General features: G+C 37.8%; 1 protein-coding gene across 5 annotated transcripts in view; it reads right to left on the reverse strand.

Moving 5' to 3' along the window:
- Positions 1–18,133, reverse strand: part of POLK (DNA polymerase kappa) — a 35,116-nt gene that overhangs the window by 11,503 nt on the left and 5,480 nt on the right. For 4 of the 5 annotated variants that reach the window (XM_086769996.1, XM_086769999.1, XM_086769997.1 and 1 more), the window contains exons 2-7: positions 13,266–13,441; positions 10,731–10,850; positions 7,318–7,470; positions 6,826–6,957; positions 3,821–3,974; positions 1,431–1,646 (exon numbers count right to left, since the gene is read on the reverse strand). In XM_086769996.1, the coding sequence (XP_086626122.1) occupies positions 1,431–1,646; positions 3,821–3,974; positions 6,826–6,957; positions 7,318–7,470; positions 10,731–10,850; positions 13,266–13,400 (910 nt within the window). In that variant the 5' untranslated portion in view covers positions 13,401–13,441. Of the gene's footprint in view, positions 1–1,430; positions 1,647–3,820; positions 3,975–6,825; positions 6,958–7,317; positions 7,471–10,184; positions 10,284–10,730; positions 10,851–13,265; positions 13,442–18,133 lie in introns of those variants that run through there. The other variant, XM_086770001.1, reaches the window with a different exon arrangement.

Raw genomic sequence — 18,133 nt, forward strand, 5'->3', positions numbered from 1 at the left:
GCTACCACTTCTATGTAGTCATTTAGCAAAATATATGTATTTCACTGACACTGGTAGGAATTAGGAGGGATGGCTGTTTTCTGTCAAGTAACTGTGTTTACAAATGAACTCTGCAATTGGTTTAGCAAGAAAAATAAAATTATTCTGTGCTACAGCCCTAGTGGTCTAAATTTTTATTTGTTTACTGAGATAACCTATTATTCAAGATGGCAGAAGTAATTCTATTTATTATTATCATCATCAGTATTTTTTCAATTAGCCTTCTAGCTGTTTTTCATTTTTGGGCTTAAAACCACTGATGCACTTATCAAAGCTATGTCTGTTTTCTAAACACTATCTTATCCTTAGGAAGACTAAATTTCAGCAGAATAAAATTATTTTTCGCCACCACTCATGATACATGGGAGGGGAGTCTCATCCTGCTTCTTTCCACTAGCTGTTCCTTTACCTTTGCTTATATTCAGCACTTCCCTTGCCTTCTATGTTTGCTTCATGAAGCTCAGCACTCCTCAATGCCTCACTGATCTGGTTCACAAAGCAGTCTGGGTGGCATCCAAACTAAGTGGCTAGGGACAAACACTTTTTTTAGTGACCTAATACAGATTATTATCAAAACAGTTGAGACTTACAGGTAGGTTGTCTGAAGCCAAAAGACTAAAACTTGAATGGTAAATATTCATAGAACCATAGAATCATAGAATGGTTTGGGTTGGAAGGGACCTTTAAAGGTCCTCTAGTCCAACCCCCCTGCAAGGAGCAGGGACATCTCCAACCAGATCAGATTGCTCAGAGCCCTGTCCAGCCCGGCCTTGAATGTTTCCAGGGATGTCCAATGTTTCACCACCCTCATTGTAAAAAAATTTTTTCCTTATGTCTACTCTGAAACTACCTCCCTCTATTAAAAAGCTAGTGAACAATTTGTTAATTTCAACACGTATTTATTTCTCTGAGAGATACCTTTTAAATGAATTTTAATGCTGCCTTAGCAAGGAACAGTATGGAGAACCGTTAGAAATAGTTAACAATATGAATCTGCTATTCAAACTAACAGCAATTTAGCAACCAGTGACAGATTTCACTATGATCACTGGCTTACAAAAACAAGTTACATGAAGCACTAAACCAGCAACCATCAGTGCTAAGATTAACTCCTGAGCACAGCAGTCACTCCCTCAAAATATTTACATTTCAAGAAGAAAGAAGGAAAAACATGATATAACTTATCTGTGGTTTAAAAAAAGGCCAAAACCCAGCAGTGGCTTTGATACTCATAACATCAAGAGATGTTATGGCTATCACTTGAAAGTCACTATCTTTGCAGACTTGCAAAGGGAGCACAACTCCTTGCAGCACAAAACGCCCCCTGAGATGAGAGTAGAAGACACTGTGGAAATACAAAGCACTATTATTATTCATATATGTCTGAATACCTGCACTAGCAGTCAGTTGAGTTTTCTGCTCAATCCTAAAGCGAATTTCCTTCACAGCTTCCTCTGCAGAAGTGCCAAAGACAACTGAATTTTCCACTGATTGACCTCTCTGTTCAGGGTGGTCATCCATCAGAGGTGTGCTGTCTTCAAAAAGTACCGGTGAAGAAGAGTATCCATCTTCATTAGATTTGGCAGACATATTTATATCACCTTTATCTATGTTAGATAGAAACATAAACGATTAATCCATCCACATAAAACATGTACTTTATTGATTTCCTTCTGCAACGCCTGAAGAGAGTTCATCAGCAGTTTTTTTTTTCTATTTTAAAAACCAAGTATCTAATTATTTAGCTAAAACAATTGCATTGGGTTTTTTTTTTTTGACTGAAGAAAGGAGAGCCATAATGGCTTTGTTCTTAACATGATTTGAGCTTGGCTAAGATGGGAAGAATTGGCTAGAAGACTAGACGTAACTTCCAGAAAAGCAACAAGGTTTAATGGCCTATTGCTGTAGCAGCAGAAAAAAATATAGAAATTTTGGCATTATTTTTGTTTCTTATCAGAGTGAAGGCCAGATGCTCCCTTTTTTGTGGAAACAAAAATCTTTTGCAGAAGTTTTTTCAATATTCTCCGAAGAAAACTAGGGTTCTGGAATATCTGGTTCTAGAACCATCAGTCTGGTAAGCTTCTTGTTTTCAATTGCAGTCATCCTTATATCCCTGATTATCCTCTTAATGGCTATTTAGATAACTTCTGAATACTGATAATATAAATGTTCCTGTTTGTGCTTCAGTCAGTCATTTGTATGACTCCTCCTTTTTTATTACTCCCAACTGGTTATACAGTTCTGGATGTGGTTCCAACTCCATTTTCCAGATTCAAGTGAAATCAAGTGAAATTCAAGCAAAATTTTAGGCTCTACTGTAACTCCTGCAATGCTCATTACTTTATAATTTATACAATTTTAGTCTTGTAAAATAATAATGTAATACGAGCTTATGCACAGTGTCTTTGCAGACAGTTTCTTACGTTTCTCATGTAAGGGACTCAGTACAGTATTTTAGGAAATATCTTTGCAAAACACAAATAACCTTTAGAACAGTAAGTTTATTTATTCTACACCTCCTTAGAATAAATGAACACTAAGTTTATTTATAAATAAATAAAATAAATACAAATAAGCCATAATAAATAAACAGTAAGTTTATTTATTCTACACCTCCTTAAGTAATAAGATTATTACTAGTGATTTGCAAAATTATCATGTCAAATTGCAAAGGAAAAATACATACCTAAAACATGTAATTGTGTTTAGTAAGCCTAGTACCACTTTACACAAATTTTACTGAAGTTAAAAAAAAAGAAAAAAAATCCTCCAAGTCCAAATCATCTGCAGCATACCTTTTATGCATGGGTGAGAAGTAGAGGAAGTTAACCTGTAAACTAACAAATTAGAAGGAGAGAGTATATGGGAGGATAAATTATGCAATGACTTATGTATCTAAAATTTAAATAGTTGCAGCTTATCTGAAGCTTACATTATATGTTATATGCACGTGTGACTGGTACCCCCTGCTCCTGACCCCTGCTAATGTAGTTAGCATAACTAAGACCATTTTATAAGGCAAGCAGCCACTCTCTGGGACTGACTGGGTCACGTATTCATTCCCTTTCCCCTCATTATCAGGCCCTGAAGGTCCTGTGCACCCAGTAGATGAACCAAACATATTTATCCATCCCCTCCCTACCAGCCTCAAGGTTCCTGAGCACCAAACTGATTGCTCCCTTCCTTGCCGGCCTTGAAGTTCCCAGGCACTGGGCCAAGCCAGTGGTGCTGGCCACCCCACCACAGAACAGAGAAGTGTAACAGCACCCAGAGCACTGTCTGTAAAACCAAGCAGTTATAAGTCCTAAGGGAGAACTTGGACCAGAACTGCTGTGGGAGAGTGAGACCCAGGACCCCCCGGTGGGCAGGGACGACTCCACCATGGTCTGCTTCCTCCAGGGACCAAGGGAGTGACTCGTATTCCTTTATATGATTTGATTATCCAGATTATGATTGTAATATTGATACAGCACACCATGTATTAAGATTTAACCTCATCAGCAGAGGGTCCAAGTGATTAGAAATGATAAGTTAAGTTGTCTTATAAATTCTTTATTATGCTACTTACAGACTGTACTGTACATTGATTCTGCCTGGAGACATCCTTTGCTATTCTAATGATAAATTCTGTGCTACACTAATCCTAACTTCCTGTTAAGAAAATAAAGCTTAAATTGTAACTACGATTAAGTGCCGTCATCACTCTGCAAAGGATCCCTAAAATAAGCTGTCTGTCCCCTCAGTGTCAGATGACTGCATGAAAAGAGAGTCATGTGCTTACCTTCTTCTGTAGTGCTTTCTGTGTCAAATAAGAATCTTCTCTTATCTTCAGGCCAGTTCACTCTTTCCTCCAAGTGTTCTGTTATATTCAGGTAGGCTTCATCTAGGCCCATGGGCATAAAATTTGGATCATATTCGGTCAGTATTTCTCTAACCTTGATAAACACATAGTGAAAGTTTAAAGCCTTGTTGCTGTAAGAATAGATCTTGACACACAATTATGAAGTGAGCAAATGTACTCCGAAACTTTAATATTGATTGGTCATCTTGAAAACATTTATAGAACAAATTATTTGTTGATACTGGAAAACTATGGTACTGCTTCTCACAAGTAGCAAGATATCAAAACTGAGTGAAAACTAAACAGATTTTGAGCAGCGTACTTTACTGCAGGGGTCATTAAGATCAGTGCATAAGGACTCCACAGGCACTTGGTTCACAGACACTGCAGTAACCACCTGAATAAAACTCTGCGGACCTGTGAGCTCAGCAGAGCACACGAGCTGATGCACCTTTTCTGTGCACTGTGCCTCTAACACCACATATGCAAAGGTCAAAAAACCCACACACCTAAGTTTTAAATTACATTCAAACTAAAGTTACAGCCAATGTTTTAAAGCACTGCTTAACGCCACAGGCAAAACTTGTTAGAAAAATATTCACTGTTCCCAAAAGGCAACATAATAAATTAAATGGTTGTTGTAGTTCAGCCCTGATCGGGACCAGACTACGCAGTCTCTCTCTCACTCCCCCCACCTTCCGAGAGAACAGGGAGAGAAAATATAAGGAAAAAAGGCTCGAGGTTTGAGATAAGGACAGGGAGAAATCCTCAAAGTTACCATCACGGGCAAAACAGATTCGACTTGGGGAAAACTATTCATTTATTACTACAAACAGCAGGATAATGAGACAGAGAACAAGATAACCTCCCTCCACCCCTCCCTCTTCCCAAGCTTAACATTATCTCTACTACCTTCCCCCCCGGGAGCGGCACAGGGGGGAAGAGGGAATGGGGGTCGCGGTCAGTTCATCATACGTTGTTTCACGCCGCTGCTTCATGGTTGGGGGAAGAACTCCTCACATTCCTCCCCTGCTCCATTGTGGGGTCCCACCCCTACGCCACAGTCCTTCGTGGAACTGCTCTGGCGTGGGTCATCTCTTGCACACGGAGTGCAGTCCCTCCAGAACAGCTGTCCCAGCGGGCCCTCCACGGGCCACAGCTGCCTTCAGGCATCCACCTCCCCCGGTACAGGGTCCTTCACGGGCTCCAAGTGGATCTCTGCTCCTCTGTGGACCTCCATGGGCTGCAGGGGGACAACCTGCTCCACCATGGTCGTCACCACAGGCTGCAGGGGAATCTTGGCCAGGAGCCGCATTACTCCTCCCCCTCCTTCTTGCACTGACCTTGGCGTCTGCAGCCGTTCCTCACAACAGGCTGGTAGATGTCTCTCAGGATCTTTTTTTTACATCTTATTCACTTCTCATCTCCTTTCCACTTCTTGCAGCCGGGCTGGACCGAGTTGGGCCCAGTCGGCCGCCTGGCGAGAGGCCAGAGGGTGAGACCTGCGAGGCCCATGAGGCCTGCGCCTCCCGCTCTGCGCCTCTGCCCCCGCTCAGCTTCTTCACATCTTCTCTTCTCTCTTTTTTTTTTCTGTTTTCCCTTTCTTAAATACGTTATCGCAGAGGCGTTACCACGGGACATTCTGCTACCAATCGGCTCGGCCTTGGCCAGCAGCAGGTCCGCCCTAGGCCCGGCTGAGTCCACTGAACAAAGGGGAGCGACTTCTAGCAGTTTCCTACAGAAGCTACCACCTTAGGCCCCCCCTCACTAACAAAACCACGACAATGGTCAAGATAAAATCTCTACTTTTTCTCCTCTTCCCTCCCTACCTTGTTTTTTTAAACAAGGAGGAAAATTTGACTGCATCATGTTTTCTCTATCAGTTTTGGTCAATTTCTTAGGTATCACAATTTGTTCATGTGCACTTCATCTTTCTGAAAGTGATTAAAGAGAGGATTCACTGCTCAGACTTAATGAAAAAATGAAATAAATTTAAATATTTTCAATCCAAATCCAAAGAGAAAAATACAAAAAAAAAAATATCAGCCTGAACTGTTAATATTTACCCCATCAAACAAAAAATTAAATACATATAATGAAATACAAGATCCTTAATAAGTTCAGACCCATTCTGAATACTTATATTTTTATATGCTTTTTTTTTACAACAGAAGTGAGAAAAAACAAGTAAGATCAAAATTAGTAATTAGCTTTACTTATGTGAAGAGACTGAGGCATCATAAAAATAAATAAATAAATCTTGGCATAATTTTATTGAAGTCAGGAGACTTGTCGCATGCAGTAGTTTAAGACCTACAAAATACCTTTTTCTTTTCCTTTTTTTTAAAAAAAAAAAAACCAAAAAAAACCAAAAAAAACCAAACAGAATTTTGAGTATCCCAAGTATTTCTCCTGGCATTATTTAAAATTACTCCCATTAAAGCCAAATGTGATTTCTCCCTAATTTTTTGCTCTTTATTTCAAGTCCCTTATTTCAAAACAAAGGAATCTGCGTTTAGAAATCACTAATGCTCTTTGCTTCTATCTCCAGTAACTAGCATTTGAAATTACAATTATGCATATTGAAATATATGAATGATCTCCATTTTCCTATGTATTTGCAGCCTCCTAATAATTAGACTGTGCTCCATGGTTTTGAAGTTTTAAGATAACAAGGCTGAAGTGGTATCACTAGCTCACTACACAGTTTTGAATATCTCTATCAGTGTCACTACTGACCTCATTAAAATGGCAAGACGGTGAATGCAATGCTTTTTCATCTCCTTGCCCAAAAGCACCTATGTTTTGTTAACTTATGTTCAAAGCCATATTACTGAAGACTTTAATATTAAACTACGACTTTTCATATTATCTAGAACTGATGTATTGATACAGCCTAAAACCAAGTACACTGACTTTTGGTTAGAGAGCACTTTCAGACTCACCTCTTTACTCACTTTGCTGTATTTTTCAAAGTTTAACGGTACTATAGTCAGATGTGGACATAGCTTTTTAGCAATGAATCCAGGCATGGCTGCGCGTACACCAAATCTCCTAGCGTGGTAATTTGAGGTGGACTTAGGAGAGATAAGATAAATTTAGTGTTCAGCAATCAAGTTTTTCTTGAGGTTTAGTGTTAAACAATGAAGTTCTAATACCATATCTCCACGCAAAAAAAGACTGACAAGGCTGAGTGAGAGTTTATATGCATTCCCCTCTCCCACTAAATTTTCTTCAGTACACTTTTTACTGAAAAATAAAATCTATCTTACATGATCTAGTCTAAGAACAGATGTTTCCTCTATTAATTTTGTTACTTTCTCCCACACTTATAAGAATTATCTATATAATGGTGTCATTATATTACGTTATTGTATGGTTTATTGGCTTTAGATTCATGTAATTGATTTCTGTATTAGCTTGACATTCAGCCTTACCAACATACTCATTGATCCCACTGCTATAGGCTTTTCCTTCAGCTCTGGATTGTCTCTTATTTCCACGGCAGCATAGAAGGCATCCATGTCAATGTGTACAATTGTATTGCTAAGGTTACGGCTCTTTTCCAGTTCTATCACAAGTTTGTCCACCTGAACAGAATTAACCAATAATTGAAAAACGATTAACCTGACAGAAGCGCAACAGATGATCCTAAAAACTCAAAAACATCTGGCACATAGTTAAAAAAAAGAGCTGACTATATCCATATCTGAAGACCTAGAGAAGCTGACTAAACAACACATTAGCACATATTAAGAAAACCAAATAGGACAAAAAAGTCTGGCAAAGTTAAAGGTGGAGATAATGGCCTGGGGAAGACTAGCTGGCAGGCAAGCGACAGGAAAAGGGGAAGGCATTTAGAATATCAAACATAGACAGATAAAGACTGGCTGGCCCAGGAGACTGGGCACTTCAGTGAGGACTCTGGAGGCATAGGTAAAGACAACTGATAGTAATCTGTGGATGTGGGACAAGAAAAGGAAAATTCAGAATAGGATAAATTAAAAGAAAGGAGAGGAGAGAGTAAAAGGGTCAGAACATGTGATGAAGAAATAAAGGCAACAACAATCATGAACCAGAGCTTATCTGAACACAGAGGATGGAACCAAAATCCAAGATTTCAAGGTGTTTTTATAGCAAGATCCAAAATTAATCACCAAACAAGTGTGCATGTTATCCCCTTCTAATGACAGCTCTCACACAGTATGGCAGCTGAGTTAACAGTTATTCCACTGGAAATAAAAACAACTGCTATTTGAGCAAGTGGTATAAATATTTCAAACATGGGATTTGAAATTCAGGTCCCAGTAAGACTCACATGAAAGAATTTATCTCTTTTTTGAAGTTTCTTTTTTATTCTATAGAAAGCAATCTTCATACAAATCATTAAAAGAAAATAACATGTTGCAAGATCAAAGAATCAAGTTCAGAAAAAGACAGCATGAGGGTAGCCAAAGCAATTCACATCTATTGGCTTTCACTATATGCATGATATATTCTTTAATTACATAAACATACACTAATTTTATAGGATCTGTGTCATTCATGTCATTCATTTTATAAGACTGTTCTCTGTAAAATGAAAAGTTCTGTGGTGAAGGAAGGACTGAAATGGAATTATTTCTTCATAATTAAATTACTTAGAAGCTACCCCAGAAAACTAAAACCAAACCAAAACAAAACAAAACCCAAACAACAAACAGACAAGCAGAGACATAACTAATCCATGTTAAAGATTAACTAAAAACAGTTGAGGCACACAGGCTTATAACAAACTTTTCAGAGGTACTCAGAAATTGAAAGCTTTTCTGGTCATAAATTTGAGACACTGGCATATAATTTACAGAAGTGATTTGCAAATCTGCAATGAACAAAAAAGATTGTACACCAAAGCTCAGGACCTATAATCCTGACAATGGCATTGAAAATTAATGGATATGTTTCATCTTCATGTGCTTTAGCTCCTCATCTACAAAACAAAAATATCACTCTACTTTCCTTCAATATTGCAAGAGCAATTTAAAGAATTCACAGTGTGGTATACAACATAGAAAAGCCTACGAGGAAGTCAATAATTCTGCATTAAAAGCTGGATTAGACAGGTGTACAACAAAAAGCTTGAGGCCACCCATTGAACAATGACGACAACACTAAATATTGAATAACTGCCCACTCAGAGAACACTGTCTGCACTGTGCACTAAATGAAGTAGGCATCCTGTTAGGGAAAAATAGCAAGCAATCATGTAATTAAAGACTGAATAATAGCACAAATGAAAAAGGAAAGGAATTAAGTTCCGACAAGCAACTTTAATTCTGTTGAGCCTACGAATGTTTAGTCTGCAATCTTGGTGCTGTTGTGTTCTTTTAACAACCTTTCAGTAATACTTTGGATAGAATCATAGAATAGTTAGGGTTGGAAGGGACCTTCAAAGGTCCTCTAGTTCAACACCGCTGCAAGAAGCAGGGACATCTCCAAACAGATCAGGTTGCTCAGAGCCCCATCCAACATGGCCTTGAATGCTTCCAGGGATGGGGCATCCACCACCTCTCTGGGCAACCTGTTCCAGCGTTCTAATACCCTCACTGTAAAAAAATTTCTTCCTTACATCCAGTCTGAATCTATCTCCTATTTTAAAACAATTACCCCATGTCCTTTCACAAGAGGCCCTGCTAAAGAGCTTCTCCCCACCTTTCCTATAAGCCCCCTTTAGGTACTGGGAAGCTGCTATAAAGTCTCCCCAGAGCCTCCTCCAGGCTGAACAGCTCCAGCTCTCTCAGCCTGTCCTCATAGGAGAGGTGCTCCAGCCCTCTGATGATCTTCGTGGCCCTGCTCTGGACCCTCTCCAACAGATCCATGTCCTTCTTATGTTGGGGGCTCCAGAACTAGACACAGTACTCCAGGTGGGGTCTCACCAGAGCAGAGTAGAGGGGGAGAATCACCTCCCTCAGCCTGCTGGCCACGCTCCTCCTGATGCAGCCCGGGATGCAGTTGGCCTTCTGGGCCGCAGGGGCGCATTGCCGGCTCATGTTGAGCTTCTCGTCCACCAGCACTCCCAAGTTCCTCTCCTCAGGGCTGCTCTCAAACCATTCTCTACCAACCCTTTATTTGTGCTTGGGCTTGCCTCAACCCACGTGCAGGACCTTACCCTTGGCCTTGTTGAATGTCACAAGGTTCTCATGGACCTATCCCTCCAGCCTGCTAAGGTCCCTCTGAATGGCATCCCTTCCCTCCCACCTATCAACCGTGCCACACAGCTTGGCGTTGTCAACAAACTTGCTGAGGGTGCAATCAATACTATTACCTATCAGCATTTGAGAAGAGAAATAGTCTCTTTGTCTTTCTTGTTCAGGCCACTTGTCTTTCTTGTGACTTCTTGCTATGACGATGTTTTCATTAATTAGCATAAATAAGGAATAAATTATATCCAGAACAGTTGACAACTGTGATCGCCCTCATCCCATTGCAGGCCATTGAACACAAATATACATATATTGTAAAAACAGAAACTAAACTCAAGACTGATATGATACTTAATAACAAGGTATTTAACAAAACTTTTACACAAGCCATAATGACATCCCTTTAAACTGATCAAACTTAGGAGAACAGGAATTCACTTCATTTTACTAATTTAGAGAACATTTCAGAGTGATTTTACAATGTATTCTTCTAGCAAGTTTTTATTAAGATTACATTACAAAAACATTGTGCACTTTCACTTGCATGACTAACAACAAAATGGTAGTTAACATAGTGCTTATCACCAGAATTTAATGCAATAAACTAGAGGACCTCAAAATGTTTATCATTCACTATTTAATCCAAAAAGTCCTTACAAGATTAGTACCTGCAGCTGTGCTTTCAAGAGCTGTTGTGTTGTAATTTTCTCTTTTAGCTGCATCATTTTTTCAATTCGTTGGTTAACTTGCTGATCTTTTTTAAGTTCATTTTCATAAAATCTAGAACCCTGGAAGAAAATTGCAAAAACACTGAAGTTTTTATTTGTCTTTGCCTAAACAACCACATTTGATCTTTAAATACAGAAAACACAAAACATAGTAATGGTTTCTAATGCACACTTTGGATTTTCATATAAACGATACACAAAAGAAACCAGCAGTGCTTTATATCTTTCCTCAATCGACGCAAATACATTTCTCCATCTTGGATATCCTATACTCCGATGAGTATAAGGGACTCTTCAGAGAACTAACACTTGACAACAAAAATTCCAAAATAGTAGATAAAAGTCAGGCTATGATTTGCTATACCTCCAAAATAAGGAGTATAAAAACTCTAAAAAAAAAAAAAATTGCCTAAACATTTTACCAGACTTGCATATAATTGAATCTACATGGAAATAAATAATGGCACTGTAAAAGTCAAATCAATTTATAATGTTGAGTATTTCATTGACCATTTAATCTTGAAAGACACTCCAGAATTAGAAGCTATTTGGAAAGGATGATGAAAAGCAAATGGGTACTAAACGCTCTCTTGCTCTCAAGTATGTAATTGTTCCTTCAAGAAAAGGTATGTATAAAAGGATATCTAATGAAAACATAAAAAAACAATCGTGTAGAGAACATGTAATGTAACTTCCCTTCCTGACTCACAACAAAGAAAAGAGGTATACAATGAAATAGGAAACAGGAAAATTCAAAACCAGGAAATAAAATATTTTTCTTGCAACATCTGCTTAACTTACAAGAGAAGAAACATTGGCAGGAAAAGTTAATGTCTTTTATTGAACGACTTGATAAAATCTGCAGAAGAGGTCAAATTTTTAGCTTAAAACCTCTGACTACTATACTGTCACTGTGCCAACAATTCAACCATAGTAAAATAAGAATCAGGCATTTATACAAAAAAGCAAAAATATTATTTTTTATAATAATGATACAAAGGATGAATGGCAAGACTGTAATGTGTCATGTCTCATTGCTTACAAGAAATCTCTAATTAGAAGACATTAGACTGTGTTTTCTTTCAGTATCAGACATGTATTTAATCTTTTCTCCCCTCTGCAATCAAACACGACTTGTTGAGACTCATTGAAAGAAATACGCACCAAAATGTTAGCGTGGGAAGCAACCGAATACTTGAGATTGTTACTAAGCTGTGGGGTTTTTCATGTCTCTTGCAGTATTTCACAGTTGAAATGCTATAAAATCTTGGTGCAATATAATTGTGGGTAGTGTTTTTAGGTGTAATTTTGAATATTAAAGAAAAGATTAAGAAAAAGACTCAATGCTTCTTTTCAGATTTCAAGCTACACCTAGTATTTATAGGCTCTTGCTTTCTTTGACAGAAATACACTCTAACACACAGATGCCCGTATATCCATTTTGAAACTTTACAGTTCACTCTAGGAAATGAAACAGCAACTGTTCTGACAAAATAATTTATCCAAATATCATTAATAAAGCTATGTCTGACAAAGCACTGTGTTTTTAAGAAAGAGTGAATAGAGTAAGTAGAAGAAACATCTAATCAGCAGGGGCTTTGAGAGCATATAAAGTATCATCAAAGTGAAAATGCAAGCCAAAAAAGGTTTGCCAAATAATAGCTGTTTGTAGTATGTTTTCTGCTTCCCGCCCTCTGCCCTTGCAGTTTATCACAGAACAATAGTAGTCAACACAGAATTCATGAGCAAAATATCAAGCACATAACCTAGGCCCATAGCAACACCAAATGAAATACCTATTTGTGCAAGGAAAAGTAAAAAAAAAAACAAAAAAAAACCAGAGTTGCTCAAAGTGCTATCCCCATACAGTTCTATATGAGGACTCTCCAGTAAGAATTAAGAGGGCTAATATTTCAATGCTTTGTAGATTTGTGGGGTCCTCTGTGGATCTTTGGTAGAAAGCTGCACACTACTGGCCACCTCTCTTGAATAGTGAGAAGATGGTCAAGAAGCCAAGTAGTAAGCACAAAGAAATTATACTGAAAGTACTAGAAAAACCCGATGATATCAAATTCACCACTTACAGCAAGGTGATCAATAGAGGTAGATCTGCTTGGCTGATGAATGATAGGGTGGGCAAAGGAATGGAAAAGGGGAAAACAAGAGGCCTAAGGAAGTCAAAACATTCACAATTAACTCTGGACAATGCTGTGCTATTTATGTACTGCTTCAGGCAGAAAGGGAGCACCTAAGGACATACTCAACTGTATTCCTCCATGTCCCTGGGGATGAATCCAACAGTCCTCTACTGTACCCTAAGTTACAATCCTTCCCTCTCCTACCCACACATACATTTCTTCTTTAAAGCTGCCCTCCATTTACACACGTGAGATATAAAATTTGGGGAAGGGAAGAAGATGGCCTTATGATATTAGACAACAGATAAAGGACCAGGAAAAGAGTAATCAAACCAACCTTGGTAGCTTCCATGATGATTTTATTGATTTTATCTTTATCCAAACCTTGCATTCCAGCTTTGTTATCATTGAGACCCATTCTAAGCAGAACTCCATCATTGCAAGAGCTGTTAACTTTTTTCATACCATCCATAGTACTTCTTGAAAACAAGTACCTCTTCTAAGACTTAATACCTGAAAAAAAAAATCTATTTGTTTCTAAGTTAAAACAATTAAAAAAACAATTAAAACAACAATTAAAAATACAGAATTCATTTACTGTACTTATTGATTAAGCATTCTATAGTTATTCAGAAAACATCTCACAAATATGAAGACAACTTGTATTCCTGTAAAGTGGCTGACCTGACACACTACAGAATCATAGAACGGTACTCACCATATAAAGCCATCTGTAATTCTATCAGTGTTTGGAGACAGTAAGGTTTTACTTAGAATCATAGAATGGTTAGAGTTGGAAAGGACCCTCAAAGGTCACCTAGTCCAAACCCCCGGAAAGGAGCAGGGAGATCTTCAACCAGATCCGGTTGCTCAGAGCCCCGTCCAACCTGGCCTTGAATGTTTCCAGGGATGGGGCATCCACCGCTGGGCAACCTGTTCCAGTGTTCTACCACCCCCATTATAAAAAATTTCTTCTTAATACCTAATCTAAATCTATTTATTTTGAAACCACTATCCCTCGTCCTGTCTCAACAGGCCCTACTGAAGAGTCTCTCCCCATCTTTCTTGTGGGCCCCCTTGAGGTACTGGAAGGCCACTATCAGGTCTCCCTGGAGCCTCCTCTTCTCCAGGCTGAACAGCCCCAGCTCTCTCAGCCTGCCCTTATACTATTTTTAAATTGCAGAAGACCATTGTTCATTTAGTCCTCATTCCTGCTTGAGACAAGCCATAGAATCTTTCCCAGTAACTTCTAGCTCAAATTAAAAACTTTTGTTTGTGTTAAAGCTCATCTTTTAGAAACAGATGGCTTCAGTTTTTAATAAAACCCTGTTATTTAATTCAGGGTAAAATTAATGCATTCCATTTACTATTAATTTGTTCCTTTTACTATTAATTTGTAGAGCCATGGTATCTAACTAATAGAGCTTACTAAGCCTTTACTACACAATTACTGCCATCAGTAATTTCTTATAAATGCAGGTACTTTGATAGGTGAACTTCTGATATCTTCCCTTGTTGCTTATGAAAGTAAATAGCCGAATCCTTCAACGGGCTCTAATTATATGGTAAGTTGTCGAGTTATTAAATTGATCTTCGAAAACTAAAGGAAGCAAATTTTACCCTCTGTAGCATGAGCCTGTGGGCTTTTTTTTTCCAGATTAAAACAAGCAGAATTCAAGTGTGACATTGGCATAAATTACTTAATACGTATTTATTACCAGAAAAGCATACAGAAATAATTTCTTCCTACCCCAAGTTGCTGACTCATAAACCACTTCAGCTTTACTCTCACACAGGAAGCACATTCACTCCTAAACTTCCCCTTCAAGCTGCTCCCTGTGACAGGAGCCCTTCCTGTTTGGAGGAGCCACACCCTTTCACGCACATACAGCAGCTCTATTAAACAACCACAAAGTACACAAATCTGAGAGAGTTACACTTTTTCTTTAAATGCCACTTTCCCACTCCAGGACTTAAGTGGGCCTTATTAGCAACCAAACTGAAGAAGGTCATTATGTATTTTTACATTTAGAGATGAAGTTTTGCTGTTAAAGAACCATAATGGTGACTTTTTAAAATTATGGTGGCAATGTTCATATTTTCCTCACAATCTTCTGAAACATACCGGCCAGCTGAAGTAAAGATGTTCAAGAAAGCCATCTTTAAAAAAACATTCTGACAAAAATATCTAAATTTTAATCACATTCTGTTAATTCAGTTTATTATTTATTATGTCTTCCGAACATGTAACATCAGGTAAGTAATGCTGTGTTTATCTCCAGCTTTTGTATTTCAAAGAACAGAAGGTGATATAGAGACCAGAACTCTTCTCAATCCTTTAGTAGCACTTGAGCTACTACAATGGTAACTAGGAATGGGAGTGGCTTCATAGCTCTTCTATCAAATAAAAGACTACGATGGTGAATATTTTCATAAAATTTTCACTTACAGTAGGACAATCTCTTACAGTTAACATACACATTTACCAGAACAGGTTTGCTAGACTTCAGACAAAGGAAAAAAAGCACTGCATTCCACACAACATTCCAAGTTTCATCTCAAGCTTATAAGCATCCCCATATCAATTAGCTACAAAATAACTCCGTTGTTACTGGCAAGCACTGGAAGGTAATGGGCACAATTCCCAAGAAATACTTTCTTCAAGGCAAATGCCCCTTCACTATTTCCCCCCGGTTCGAAAAGCTGGAATGAACACAAGATTGCTTCCATTTCCTGTTCCAGTCTTTGCAACATTTTTCAGCTGTTCCTTATTCCTGAAAGTGTCTCTGCCCCTAGCATATAGAAATCTTTCCCCCTTCCTTATTCAAATCACTCTTAGAAGCTCAGTTTTATAGCAGAAGCTTTAAACACCAATTCGTGCCAGTCAAAAACCTTCTCTATCACACTGTTATACATACAGTTAGAAAAAAAATACCATGATGATACTAGTGATGGAAAAAAATAACTGTCTTTAAAAAGTCTCATAAATAGTGGTCTGATGTGTTTTATTTTGTCAGCTTCTTGTGTGAAACAAAACACGTTTCTAGTATCAGATGACAAAGTGTGCAAATATATAACACCTTAGTGGGAATTAAGAAGAAAACATTTATTTGAGGACATGACATTACTTCTCCACCAAAGCTTAAAGGTTTACAGAACGGAAAACATGAATAACAACTGATAAAATTTTCAGCCACTTAACATGTATAGGACCTGAATATTATCTTGGTCTCAGATTAAGAGGCCTGAAAAAAATATGTAAAACATTCACCATACTGAAATGAATCACAAAAGCTACAATAAAACAACAGGTGTCACACTGTCAGATAAAACCAGTGGATCATCTGCCACAGACAAAATGAAAATGAAAATATTTAAGGGAAATGCAGAAGAAGCACTATGCAAAATGTGAACAAAATCTCAGTGTGGAAACTGCTAAGGAAAAGTAGCAACTATTTTAATGGAAAACTGACATAGAGAAAACATGTAGCTTGTGGTGACACAATCTTGTAAATTTTTCACTAAAACAACTTGGAAAAAGTGGGTAAAGGTTTAGAGTCTAATGAAACACTAACTCTGAACAGTTTAGGCAAAGAGCAAGACATTTTTGGCATGCTGTCACCTCAAGAGGCTGCTGCAAGATTGAGCTGTTTCCTCTAACAGAATACTTTACATTTCTGTCAGCATCATACTGAGTAAGTAGGGTGTGAAATCAGAGAAGTCTGTGAAGACAGGCTACAACTAAATACTATCCTATTATTCCTGTGATTTAGGAATGGGGGGGAAGGGAGTAAGAGAATAATTTGCAAGCGCATGAGCTAACTTTCCAATTGCTACTGGAAGGATTTCTTAAGAGGAAGACTTTGGCAATCGATGCCAACAGCTAATACAAAACAAAAAGGTGGAGAGGAACCACAGAATAGCATCACTGTGTAGGAAGCTTTATTCGTAACCTGGGATGCTTACAAGTGGAAAAATACCACTAATAAAACTCCAATCAAACTCCTCTTGGAGCAGACACAGATACTCACCTGAACCAGTCAGACAGGGTTATCTAGTACATGAAAGTATCAAGAGATTGAAACAGTAGTAAAATCAGGGTAACAATTTCAAGTGCCTCTATCTTTATTCAAATTTAGGATCTTTTTGGACAGTTGACTGAATTAGCCTGAAGGAAATGGCTTGTTTTTTATCCTGCGCTACTCCTCCAGCCTGTCTTCAGTAAAAATCCTTCAGTTTCAGCAACAGAAACCCTGTGTGCTGTGTGAAAACTTAAACACTTTCATATTATTTTCATGTAATAAAATAATACATAAGGTTGTAATACACATATACATTATATGAAATAATACATTAGAGGGTTGGACTAGATGACCTTTAAAGGTCCCTTCCAACCCTAACTATTCTATAATTCTATAAGAAAGATAAAAAGTATTTCTAAGAATGTTCAGTTCCGTGAACACAGTATTATTATGCAGGTTGTTAACACTTTGCATTATTAATAGCATTAACATATTGTTGTGAAGAAATATTAGGACTGGAAAATGACACCAGTATGGAAAACTTGAATAATTTATTTACACACTGAATTATGATTTGATGTATGTAAATTGTGTACCAGTCCTCCTAAAGAACATAAAATTCTGACAACTTTGCTATCACAGATGCTCATGCCAACAGAGAGCTGCAAAGAAGCTACTAAGATATGTAACCGCCTACTTCTCCCAGAACTCAAAAGCTAATTGTAGGAATCAAGATGTATACTACAGATGCAAAGGAGTATCTTTTACATCCCAGATCCCCTGAGTAAGTTTCCACAGCTTGTAAAAAAATACCAATGTTACAAACAGCAACATAATTATTAAAGAGTCCCCCCTATATGGTTTTTAATTATTAAGATGGCTAAAACAAGGATCTAAATTAAGGCTTCTTTAATTTCTGTAAAACTCATAAAAGCCTCCAATAATATTTCATCAAAATCTGACACCTCATTTATTGCAGTATGAGCCCAAAATAAACTTCACATTTTCCCTTTATTTAAACTCTTCTATTCTTACTTTAGCAAGAACAAAACAAAATTATAACAGCTAACTTCATGTACAAACATAGAGAAAGGATGAAGGGATAGCTTCAGGAATCCTGTCATTAAGAAAATCAGTATTAATTTGATTAATTTCAATTACTAGGTCAAGATGTTAATAGAAG

This window comes from Chlamydotis macqueenii, chromosome Z, assembly GCF_036417535.1.
Source record: "Chlamydotis macqueenii isolate bChlMac1 chromosome Z, bChlMac1.mat, whole genome shotgun sequence".
NCBI lineage: Eukaryota > Metazoa > Chordata > Aves > Otidiformes > Otididae > Chlamydotis > Chlamydotis macqueenii.